The sequence below is a fragment of the Eurosta solidaginis genome, chromosome 2, assembly GCF_040869045.1.
Source record: "Eurosta solidaginis isolate ZX-2024a chromosome 2, ASM4086904v1, whole genome shotgun sequence".
NCBI classification, from domain to species: Eukaryota; Metazoa; Arthropoda; class Insecta; order Diptera; family Tephritidae; genus Eurosta; species Eurosta solidaginis.
In genome coordinates, this window is record NC_090320.1 from 83,487,861 (window position 1) to 83,500,520 (window position 12,660).

General features: G+C 40.0%; 2 protein-coding genes across 3 annotated transcripts in view; one reads left to right on the forward strand and one right to left on the reverse strand.

The window, feature by feature from the left end:
- Positions 1-10,745, reverse strand: part of RtcB (RtcB RNA ligase) — a 40,987-nt gene extending 30,242 nt beyond the window's left edge. The window contains exons 1-3 of the mRNA XM_067765948.1: positions 10,392-10,745; positions 10,283-10,334; positions 9,431-10,225 (exon numbers count right to left, since the gene is read on the reverse strand). Of these exons, the coding sequence (XP_067622049.1) occupies positions 9,431-10,225; positions 10,283-10,334; positions 10,392-10,672 (1,128 nt within the window). The 5' untranslated portion in view covers positions 10,673-10,745. The remainder of the gene's footprint in view (positions 1-9,430; positions 10,226-10,282; positions 10,335-10,391) is intronic.
- LOC137242250 (probable ubiquitin carboxyl-terminal hydrolase FAF) lies at positions 747-2,797 on the forward strand. 2 transcript variants are annotated; one of them, XR_010950150.1, is made up of 4 exons: positions 774-1,106; positions 1,174-1,450; positions 1,518-1,768; positions 1,857-2,797. XR_010950150.1 is itself a non-coding variant. In XM_067769604.1 (3 exons), exons 1-2 carry the CDS (start codon positions 1,132-1,134, stop codon positions 1,535-1,537), a joined length of 339 nt encoding a protein of 112 aa, XP_067625705.1. In that variant the 5' UTR covers positions 747-1,131; the 3' UTR covers positions 1,538-1,768; positions 1,857-2,797. The 2 variants fall into 2 exon arrangements, 1 of the variants encoding a protein (XP_067625705.1); XM_067769604.1 differs by having other exon boundaries at positions 747-1,450.
- Positions 10,746-12,660: the final 1,915 nt, after the last annotated feature.

A 12,660-nucleotide genomic window follows, 5' to 3' on the forward strand; every position in this document is an offset into this window, starting at 1 on the left:
CTCAATATCGAAAAAGTGCCGATACATCGATGTCAACTTTGACGCTGTTTCGAACATCCACACCTCTGTAGTTGCATTTATTGACGCCTCTTTTTCTTTTGCTACGTTGCTGCAAACTGATGTAAAAAGGGCAAGTTATTAATAATAATTGTTTAAATTATGATGTGACCTTTATACTAAATAAATTGGTGAACATCTTAAAGGAAAGTGCAGTATTGCCAGTGCAAAGGTCTGAGGTAAATATGTAAATCGTGAAGTAGTATCCCGGGTTTTTGGAATACTGTTTTAAATTGGATAATACTTAATTTTTACATCGCCTTTGATTACCTTTGATAACAGCGTAATAGTTTTTATATTAACTGCATGCATATATAATATAACCTGTGCAGATTGTAAAGGGGCCTTTAAAATAAATTTCTGGTCGAATTTTCTTAAAAATTCCTCGATTTCGGGGTGTGTGAGCTAATGTCACAAACCAGGCGACTATAAATATCACCCCACTCACTAGAGCCACGTAGTTTTTCCAAAATTTAATTCTACTGAAAAAGCACCGGAGAACATCTATGTATCGATGTTTTACCTCCGATGTTTTTTATCATCGATGTTTATTATGTCGATACATCGAAACATCGATGTTGCTCCTCAAAATTTGTATCCCTAATCCCAACAGACATCTGATTGATGAACCAGCACCGCCTAGGGGCTTAAGGAGTCATCTCCGTTAATGTTGGCAGATCCCGTGATTTTTGAGGAACAATGTTATCTGTGCTTGTGACCTCTCAGTCACAGCCGTGACTGTGACTGTGACATAGGAAGAGGAAGAGCTACCCTTCAAGACGGCGGTTGGTGATAGTTCACGCACACATTCAAAGCCTTTTTTTGCTCTCCACTAACACATGTAACATTTGATACTGTCATCAAAATGACAGTGTCATATTTAGTAAACTAAAAAATGCAAAAGGATTGGTTGGAACTGTATCATTGTGGTCTGCAATCAAGAGCAAACAAAAGGCGGCACGTCCGACGAGAGCCAGAATAACAAATTGACACTTGCATTGAATTGAGCAGTGCTACGAGCAGCTGTTGACACCTGCAACCATTGCTAAGTACTTTATGCAAATTTAGAATGTTATGCTGGATTTGTTATATAGTTTCTCTGATGATGAATTGCAGCGTGAAGCCAAACCGGAGGGGTGGAACGATTATATTGATGGTATTGTAAAGTCGGCACGCGTGTTAGCAAGTCGTTTGCCTGAACAAGAGGATTTCATACGTGATCTGGAAATGTTTCGTCTCAAAATGATATTGCGCTTATTACACGTATCTAGCTTCAATGGTAAAATGAATGCGCTAAATGAAATCAATATAGTGCTAAGCTCATATTCAACATCGTACACACAACAACAACATTGTATGCCCGATGGTGAAATGGATTGGTTGACAGCAGAGCGTAAGTACACGTAAACAATTTAATATAAAAATATTGGCTTTTTCATTGCGATTTTATTTGGTACTAGAATTATATCAAACTTTCTGATGTTTTGTGCTGGAAAGACGCCTTGCTCAGCTACAATATGTTGAAAAGCTGGAGAAGATAATACGATTTCTTATAAAAGAACACGCCTTAACACTTGAAGATTTGGATACGGTATGGCGTGCACAGAGTGGCAAACATGAGGCAATTGTTAAGAATGTACATGACCTTTTGGCGAAATTAGCTTGGGATTTTACGTCCGAACAATTAGATCATCTGTTTGAATCATTCCAGGTAGATACAAACTTTCAACATATATGAATACAAAATTAATATTAATTGATAATAAGAATAATCATAAAATTTTCACTATGTTTTCTAGCCTATAGTAGTATGACGGGCGCTAATAAGCGTCAGCGTGAACGGCTTCTCAAACTAATAAGGCGCCTTGCCGAGGACGATAAGAATGGTTTAAAGGCTAAAAAAGTGTTAAAGCTTTTTTGAACGTTTGCGCATAGCCAGGAAATACCGCCAGAAGTATTAGGTCAAGCATTACCAGCGTTTAATACGCGAAATTTGTTGCTTGTATGTTTAATCGCCCAGTCATGCTGCGCGCACTCAACAAACACTTAATCACCAACAAGTAATTGAACGTTTGCCAAATGATTATACTTTCATCATACTTGGTACGAACAGTTTAACTGCATATATGGATAAAATTCGCAACATGAATGCTGAAATGCCGAATGTTGAGCGGAACACTTTATGTATTGATGGACGTTATCCGCATAATATGCAATGAGCGTTTCGATTTTCTCAAGTTGTTGTTAAAGGATGGGCACCTATGGTTGTGCGCCGAACAATTAAGAGATTATTGCAATAGTTTTTCATCTATTAATAAAGGGGTTGTCAGTTATTAATTTTAAGATTTGGGTTGGTGTTGTTGTAGCAGGTTGTTGTTATTGTAGAGTACTCGTTATTTATAATTTGTAAAAACTATTGTATATATAATGAAAGGAATTAAATGTTTAATTTTCGCTTTTAGGTACATGATAAGGAGGTCAAGGAGGTGGATAATTAGGGGGGTTCACCGTCTTTTAAAACCCAATAAATCGCAACATCTGGACAAATATACATCAGCTGCTGGAAATCACGTCCATTCCGGCAGCACTAATAATTAATTCCTGTGACTCGGCATCACAGTCAATCCCGACAACTGATTTAATAATATATACATATTTTATAATATAATTTTGTGCAATTTGTATGCTTCTGTAATTTATCTATAACCCGTAACTATATTTAATCTGATTAATTGTTAAATTTGTAGACTACTAAATAAATAAATAAGTGGTAATTTTAAAACCAAATTTTTTGTTATCAATTTCTTTTTATTTTATCATAGTCAGCCTTTAGTTCAATTAACATTTAAATACAGGTACCAAAAATATTTTATGTAAAATTGTATATATTCGTACATACAGAAAAATAATTAAATATAAATACATATTCAATCAATCTTAGTAAAATATTTTTTTTTTGATGCGCTTAATTTAAAAATGTTATACAAAACTTTGATTACTGTTTAAGAAGATAAACATCTCAGTTTTTTTTTCACTCAGTCGTGAGCGACGGTCACTAACTATTTGGCCTGCTTTCGAAAAAACTCTTTCACATGGAACAGAAGATGCTAGTGCACATAAATATTTCTTTGCCAAATCTGCTAGCTTAGGGTATTTATATTTATTTTCGCGCCACCACTGAAATGAATTGTTTGTTCTGGAAACTATTCCATCCTCTAAATACCGCTGCATTTCAATGATGCTTTTTGCTTCAGCACTACCTTTCGGTCTATTTTGGTTGGCACATTGATCGAAAGAGCTCCAAATGGAAAGAAAATATTCTGCAGGTTCGTCTACACTCTCAGACGAGGGAGCCGATTCTGCCCTATACAGTTCCATAAGATTACTTTTCACAATTTTTTTACAATTTTCTGCAGCTAATTCATCCGTCAATGCTAATAATTTAAACCTAGGATCCAAAATGTAGCTACAGAAAATGTGTTGCTTTTTTGGATATTGCGCAATCGTTCCCGAATACCATTTACAAAAATGTCTATAACCTTGCGCACAGGATCGGGCCAAACTTTTGTTAGCAAATGCCTGTAAACGTCCTGAAGACCATTTGTAATTGGTATTACCAGGGATCCCGTACAATACGTTTCGCCACTTATGGTTACTGTAGCGTCTTTGAATGGTTGACATATTATACATAAATCTTTGACTATTTGCCATTCTTCACTGGACAAGGTTAAAAGGCTCCTGTTTAAAAAACTAGCGTACATTTTACTGCTTCCTCAAGCGCAGCAAATCGTTCCATCATTGCAAGAGTAGAGTTCCACCTAGTCTCAACTTGTTGAATCAGCTTCAACGGGTCCCTGCCACTGTTTCGTTGATAGCTCAGAAAAGCTTCGTTGGCTGAAGAACTTTTCTTAAAATAGGTAACTATACCTTTGATCTTATCGATTATTTCAGCAACTTCCGTTACACGCAAGCCATCTTTAACAATCAAATTCATTGTATGAGCCATACATCCCAAATGTTTCCAATTCAACTTTGTTGTAAGGGCACATTTTATGTTACTGGCGTTATCGGAAACAGAAAGCAAAATTTTTCTTTCTACATTCCAGTCACAGACAATCTTGTATATCGCGTTAGCTAAGTTTTCGGCCGTATGGTTAATATTGAGCTCTGAAGCCGACATAGTATGGATTTCAGCTCAAACTCCGGTGATACAAAATGCGCTGTCACAGCAATGAAGCTACAAACATTTCTTGAAGTCCAACAATCCGTTGTAATACAAAATTGGTTGCCGCCTTGTATAATTCCTTGCATTTTATGTCTGCACTCTTCGTACAAAGCAGGAATCATGGTTTTGGAAACTACCCGTCTGCTTGGGAGTACGTACATAGGATTCAAAGATTTCACAAATTCCCTGAACCCTCTATCGTCAACAACGCTGAATGGCTGTAAGTCTATAGTAAATAACTGCAGAAGCTTGATATTCAAACCCTCTTTTGAAATTGGGCGATAGTTTTTTATAATTTTAAATTGTGTCATCCGTTTTGGTGCTGCACTGGAAGTTGATGGCTGCTCTTCGGTGATATCAATTTCGATAGGTTGAGGTTTATCCTGCAAATGGAAATGCATACACACAGGGACACTAACAAAGCTTGGAAGTCGTTAAAATTTACCACAAGCTCTTCCAGTTGTACGGTCGGATGCCTCCGAATCATATGTCTCTTCAAATTACTTGTCGATGATTTATAAGATATTTTGGTTTTGCAAATATTGCATGTGGCAAAAGAATGATCCACCTTTTCAAAAAACTGCCATAGGAAACTGGTTTTGGATTTTTTTAACGACATGTTTTATAAATAATAAATTTTTATAAAACTTTAAGCTTAAAGTGATACACTCCAAATCGCCCCAGTCCAGTCAATACGAGAATATTCAAAATGAAACGATTTTCAGAACGTAAGTAACAGACGTATTCACATCAATAGAAACCGTATTCAAAACGGAATGCAAAAAAAATATCCATTCTAAATACATATACATGCATGGTTTCCATGGCGACTGCGCCATCTGCTGCTAATTAGTTGTAGCACGATTCACAGATTCGTTGACTCATGTGATTGAGATTATCATTAAACGTGATTGTGAACGAAGTGCAGATGCTATCACAGTCAGTCAGTCACGGCTATTTCTCAGAAGCAGTCACAGCGTTCAGCTGTGATCATTCAGTACCTGTGACAAAATCACAGGTACACGGATATTTGCCAACTCTAATCTCCGTAAGCATTTTGAGGAAATACGGCACCCGAGAACCCAGCCGTATGAAGCGAAAAAACACAAGCAGGTCCTTGGTGAACTCCATAAACAGGCGTCGGACCTTTATGCCGGGAATTGCCCGGTGAATCCAGTACTTAAAGAAAAGTATCCAAAACTCGCGGAAGAGGAACGCATACTCCCTAGGGTGACGCTTGTCACTCTTGCTAAACTTCGTTCTGGATACTGTAACAGATTAAACTCTTGCCTATCCAGAATCAACCCCTATATACAAAATGTATGCCCCGCTTGCAATGTGCCCCCACATGACACCAACCATCTCTTTAATTGTAATGTGGAACCAACGCCTCTAACACCCCTTTCCTTATGGTCCACCCCTGTTGAAACGGCAAGTTTCCTTGGACTCCCGTTAGAGGATATTGATGACAATTTGTGATCGGTCGCGGCTGTTAGGTGGGGCGAAGCATTGCAACAACAACAACAACAACTACAACAGCAGCAGCAGCGGGAACTTGTTGTGGCTTGCTAAGCAGCAGAGCTGTTGGAAGGTAGTGGGCGTGCGCTGAGGCGTAGACTACCTTGGGCGTGAACCGCAAGGAGCCACAAGATTTATAAAAGTTACGAAGGCGTCTGGTTTTAGGATCTAGCCCAGCAGCAAAACCATTTCTCAGGACTCGGGTCAGGAGACGACTAAAGTTAGTTTTCAGGGATAAAATTTGTGTAATGCCAACAAAATTATGTTTTGGAAATTAAAATTTTTTTTAAGTCATTGAAATATAACTATAATTCCGCATCCAGAATGTAAAGAAAAATCTATATATTTCTTTTAGACAGTCGCGCTTCTTAAACTCTACCCCTGAAGGGAGTCGACAAAACCATTGCTATGCAGCTTATTTTCACAAACGCACTGCCAATAATAATAAAAATTCATTAGCAATTAACTCTATATTAAATTTATTCGCTTGAAATTTGTGAAGTTACTGAAATAAATTGTCACGATCAGCTGATTTAACATGACCTCTTTGGCGGTGATGGTAATTTGTGACGCGCTTAATTTATGTTTATGTGCGTGTCTGTTGGCCATCCGTCTATCTTTGTCGCCCGTAGAATGCATTATATATTGTCGGTAGAAAGCGTTCGTGCATTTTTTCGCATCCGACAGCACTTTATCGGCAAAGGCGATGGAAACTGTGTCATTGTGCCTAGACGGATTCGGATGCTAAACCATCCAAAGCAGTGGGCCCAGACGGCATAGACATGGGGAACGAAAGTTTCAAATATTTAGCACATGTCTTCAACCTGTCTCTTTCCACCTTTGTCATTCCCGAAAAATGGAAAATAACCAAGTGGTACAGGCTACTAAAGCCTGGGAAACCAGCAAACATAGGAGAGTCATATCGCCCGAAATCTCTCCTACGCTTGAAGCCATTTTGCTCCCCTACTTCAAAGCAAATTTGCAGATAGCCTGTCATCAGCATGGCTTCCGAAAACTCCATAGCACCACCACCGCGCTAAATGCCATTAGCACCCAGATAACTTGCCGTTTAAATCAAAACACCCACCATAGAACAGTACTCGTTCCGCTAGACCTATCAAAAGCTTTTGATACGGTCGACCATGGCTCGTTACTGCAAGACCTGGTAGGGTCTACCTTTCCCCCATGTCTTAAAAGGTGGACCGCAAATTATCTGGGTGCTCGGCAGGCATCGGTGCAATTTAGAATCGAAAGATCAAAACCAAGGAGAATTAAACAAGGGGTGCCACGGGGTGGTGTCCTATCCCCAGTTTTGTTTAATTTCTACATATTTAAGCTACCTTCACCACCGGAAGGAGTCACAATCGTTTCCTACGCCGATGACTGCACAATAATGGCCACAGGCCCAGGCCCAAAGATCGATGAGCTATGCAATAAAATAAACGGCTACCTCCCTGATCTCTCCAGTTTTTTCGCCTCGCGAAACCTGGCATTATCACCGACTAAATCTTCCGCGACCTTATTTACAACATGGACGTCCCAAATGTTGACCATTTTGAACATCCACGTCGTTGGCACTATGCTACCGACTGCCCTACACCCCAAAATTTTGGGTGTCTGATCAGGATCTACATTTTGGTGAGCACGCAGCCGCAATTGTTCCGAGAATTCAGAGCCGTAACAAAATCCTCAAATCCCTCGCTGGCAGTACCTGGGGAAAAGATAAAGAAACGCTCATGACTACATACAAAGCAATTAGCCAGCCGATTACGTGCTACGCGTCACCCATATGGTCGCCAAGCCTAAAAACCACCCACTGGAAGAAACTACAGGCCTGCCAAAATACTGCTCTCAGAATCGCCACGGGCTGTCTTCTTATGTCCCCAGAACACCATCTGCATAATGAGGCGAGAATACTCCCCATCAGGGAGAGAAATGAGATGCTGACCAAACAGTTTCTGTTGAATACCCAGAAACCTGGGCATCCCAACAGACATCTGATTGACGAACCAGCACCGCCTAGGGGCCTAAGGAGTCATCTCCGTAAGCATTTTGAGGAAATACGGCACCTGAGAACCCAGCCGTATGAAGCGGAAAAACACAAGCAGGTCCTTGGTGAACTCCATAGACAGGCGTCGGACCTTTATGTCGGGAATTGCCCGGTGAATCCAGTACTTGAAGAAAAATATCCAGAACTCGCAGAAGAGGAACGCATACTCCCCAGGGAAACGCGTGTCACTCTTGCTCAACTTCGTTCTGGATACTGTAACAGGTTAAACTCTTACCTATCCAGAATCAACCCCGACATACAAAATGTATGCCCTGCTTGCAATGTGTCCCCACATGACACCAACCATCTCTTTAATTGTAATGTGGAACCAACGCCTCTAACACCCCTTTCCTTATGGTCCACCCCTGTTGAAACGGCAAGTTTCCTTGGACTCCCGTTAGAGGATATTGATGACAATTTGTGATCGGTCGCGGCTATTAGGTGGGGCGAGCATTGCTACAACAACAACAACAGCAGGGGCTTAAGGAGTCATCTCCGTAAGCATTTTGAGTAAATACGGCACATGAGATCCCAGCCGTATGAAGTGAAAAAACACAAGCAGATCCTTGGTAAACTCCATAAACAGGCGTCGGACCTTTATGCAGGGAATCGCCCGGTGAATCCAGTACTAAAAGAAAAGTATCCAAAACTCACGGAAGAGGAACGCATACTCCCCAGGGAGACGCTTGCCACTTTTGCTCAACTTCGTTCTGAATAATGTAACAGATTAAACTCTTACCTATCCAGAATCAACCCCGACATACAAAATGTATGCCCCGCTTGCAATGTGTCCCCACATGACACCATCTCATTAATTGTAATGTGGAACCAACGCCTCTAACACCCCTTTCCTTATGGTCCACCCCTGTTGAAACGGCAAGTTTCCTTGGACATTGGAGGATATTGATGACATTTTGGGATCGGTCGCGGCTGTTAGGTGGGGCGAAGCATTGCTACAACAACAACAACAACAGCTGCAGCGGGTACTTGTTGTGGCTTGCTAAGCAGCAGAGCTGTTGGAAGGTAGTGGGGGTGTGCTGAGGCGTAGACTAGGTGACGCCCTTGGGCGTGAACCGCAAGGAGCCACAAGATTTATAAAAGTTACGAGGGCGTCTGTTTTTAGGATCTAGCTCAGCAGCAAAACCATTTCTCAGGACCGGGGTCAGGAGACGAACCCGGATTGATACCTTTTCAGAGCAGTAGAGTATAGCGAAGTCCCGCTGCAAGGAGCTGCTGGGGGGATGACAATTTGTGAGAGGGACACAACAAATTAAATGGGGTTACACTGAAATGACAGTTCTTGGTCGGGAAAAATCCCTATTCGCTCCGGTACGTAGAACCGACAGCCTTGGGAAGTGTCCCAGTAACCATCGCTGTTTATAAACTTTGCAATTTTTCCTAATATCAATATCAAGGCTTTTAGTTTACAAAGTGGAGAGTGTTGAGATAAAGTATACGCAAAAGTCTTTAGTATGTGACATGTTGACAGAAGTTCGTTGCCCCTGCTACAACGGGGAAAAGAATTCTCATGCCTATGAAGTTGCAATTATAATGTAATTTTTAACTGTAATAATCATTACCTTTCGATGTACGAGTAATTTTTTCTCCTTTCCGTTAACGATGTGATTCTCAACTTTAGCAATATTATGCGATACATCATATATAACATGCATGTCAAGATCGTCCGGTGTTGTGTTGAACATTTTTGCGAAGGCTTGTCGAGTAAGGAAAGTCATCGAACTGCGATTAACCCAAGCAAAATTAGCTGCAGCTGCCATGGCCTTTAAGTAATCCTGTCCTTCTTGTGAATTAATACGGGCACAAGCCAATTGTCGATCATTTGTTTCGATCTTATCACGTTTCATGGCTTTCTCCATTTGAACCAAGGCATCAGTGGCCACCTGGTGACCAAATCCCCGGCTACCTGAATGAATCATCACGCACACTTGGCCTTTTTCTTCAATACCCATTTTACTAGCGCTCCATTTATCATATATTTCATCTACAATTTGAATTTCGGCGTAATGATTACCAGCACCTAATGTACCTAATTGAGGTAAGCCACGTTTCTTTGCTCGTAAGCTGACTTTAGACGGATCAGCATTTAGCATTCGGCCATATTCTTCACAATGTTCTTTATCTTCTGCCCATACATATCCCTCACGTAAAGACCAATCCATTCCCATTTCCAGAGCTTCTTCCATGTCATGAGCATTCATTGGAATAATACCTTTAGAACCAACACCAACCGGAATATGATCAAAAAGAGATTGTGCTATTTGTTCTTTCAAGGGCTGAACATCTTTTTCAAATAAGTTTGTTCTTAATAAACGTACTCCGCAGTTGATATCAAAACCGACTCCTCCGGGACTTACCTAATGTTAGTTTTAATTAAATTTTAAGTTTAATTATATAATTTACTTTTTATTTACAATTGATGTAGGGTCGTTCATATCAAAAGCAGCCATGTTACCAATAGCGAAACTGTGGTATATTGGAAATTTATATAAATGAATATGTAATGGAAATGACAGTTCATACCCGTAACCAGAATGAATGTCCGGTAATCCTATTGAACGTCCTACAATTCCTGGTAGGGCTGCAACATTCGCAATTTGCTTTACACCCGGTAGAAATCCTCCGACCGCACCGGGCCGACACGAGTTTCTTAGCTCTTCCAACATGAGCCTTTCAAGCCGGCTGTTAACATAAAAACATCCCTCAACCTTCATATTGGGTTGAAACTCCTTTTTTATTCTCCAGCAACAATCGCTTATCTTTTCAAGATATTTCAACTCCTCATTATAAGGCCGTACAACCATTTTATCAATATTTAGCTACACATACGCAAAAAAAAATTGTGTACCAGCTTGTGTTCTAACTAGGTATGACAAAATAGGTAGCGTTAATTAGTTATCGTGTACATAGTTGTTACGTTCCAATGAAGCGTGATCCAGGCACGTATAGAAATCAAGGCTCAACTACATTGTGAATGATGACAAAGTGTGATCTCTTCTGCATAAACGTCAAAATTCTAAAATGATTGGATCACCTGATTCGTAGTTGACTAATTCTGTATCTCTTTCTATCACCCGCTCAAGTTAGGCGCCGCCATATTGAACAACCTGTCAAAACGCTGAAAAGTAGCCATGTTGAACAGCCTGTCAGGCAGTTGACAGATAAGAGATCACACTTTGTCATCATTCACAATGCTCAACTATATGGTTGGCTTATCAGTTGATTTTATATATTTTTTCAATTAACTGGCGTAGGGATTGTCAAAAAGAGATGGCAAACATTTGCCATCATCCGGTGGCAAAATCCTGAGCCATAATTTTGTTAATTACTTCTTTTTAGTTTGGCATTGCTGCCTTTAATAAACCTACTTTTTCAAAAATAGATGTCGCTGCTTAGACTTTCGCCGTATGAGTTAAATGAAAAACAGCGGCGGCATCTACCTATCACATTTCACGTGTGCGAAAATTTCACGACATCTGCTTCTCAAGTCTCTCAATGATCCAGAGCATTCCCGTGAGAATTGAGCGTGAGCCGGAGCTGTAAAGCTCACTGGAAGACGGCAATTGTGAATCAAACTAAGTGTGATATCTTAAGCTGGAGACATTGGTGCTTTATCGGTAACCGTATTGGTAACCTCATAACAGCTGATTCGACCAACCTTATGAGAATCAATGCAATCGATTATTGGTGCCGCTAAGGTCGTAACCGTATCGCAGCCAACCAATTGGGTTTTGGTTTACCGTCGTAACGATAAACAGCTGATTACGTTAGGGATACGGATACAGCGAAACGACATACGGCACCAATGACTCCAGCTTTCAATATGTTCAATATGGCTACTTTTTAGCGTTTTGACAGGGTGTTCAATATGGCGGCGCATAGGGCCGGCTACCTTCAGCGATAGTCAATTTCAAATCAGGTGATCCACTCACTTTGGAATTTTGACGTCTATGCAGAAGATATCACACTTAGTTTGATTCACAATGATGGCAAACTTAAAATGACACCAGCACATTGACAATATTTTCTTACAACATACAAACACTGCTAAGTTTTATGTTTTCATTCCATTCAATTCGCCTAACACCAACAACAGATTTTGACAATCTAAAGAAAGCTATGTTGTTGCTGTAGAGATGAGTAAACCATATATATCCCTGCAAAAATTGTTGGATTACGTGTTTCATTTTCATATTAGAGTACTCCAACACTACTCCTTTGCAATGCGTTTGCGGGCCACCATCAGCCGATCATTGCTCGTTTTTTAACGACCGTGATCACGACACGATGACGATCGAACAGAGTTGCCAAAAGTAAAATATTGCATACAAATAACTGATAACAAAATTTTACTATGGCAACTCTGATAAAATGCAACCTCGCACTGGTTTTATGTATACATATTGTAACGAATATTAGCGAATGCATATAAATAATTCAATCTATATGTCTACACATATGTACGTATATGCAGCTGAGAAGTAACGCACAACCACATGCAAATATCTTATCTGAAATGCTCCTAAAGGTATGCAATTGTGATTGTGGAAGTGTCGCTCACACATACAAGCGCATGAGGTATGAGAGAAGCTATAAAAATTATACATCTGTAGTTGTAACTGAGAAATTTATAACTAACTAGTAAGTTCTGGAATTAAAAAAGCCTAGAAATATGCAACGAGGAGGTCGGACAGTATAAAAGGGCAACAACAGTGGAGGCGAGAAGTCAGTTTCATTTGAGCTACCAATCAGTTTGGTTATTAAGCCAAAGAGGATAAATATAATAAGAGCC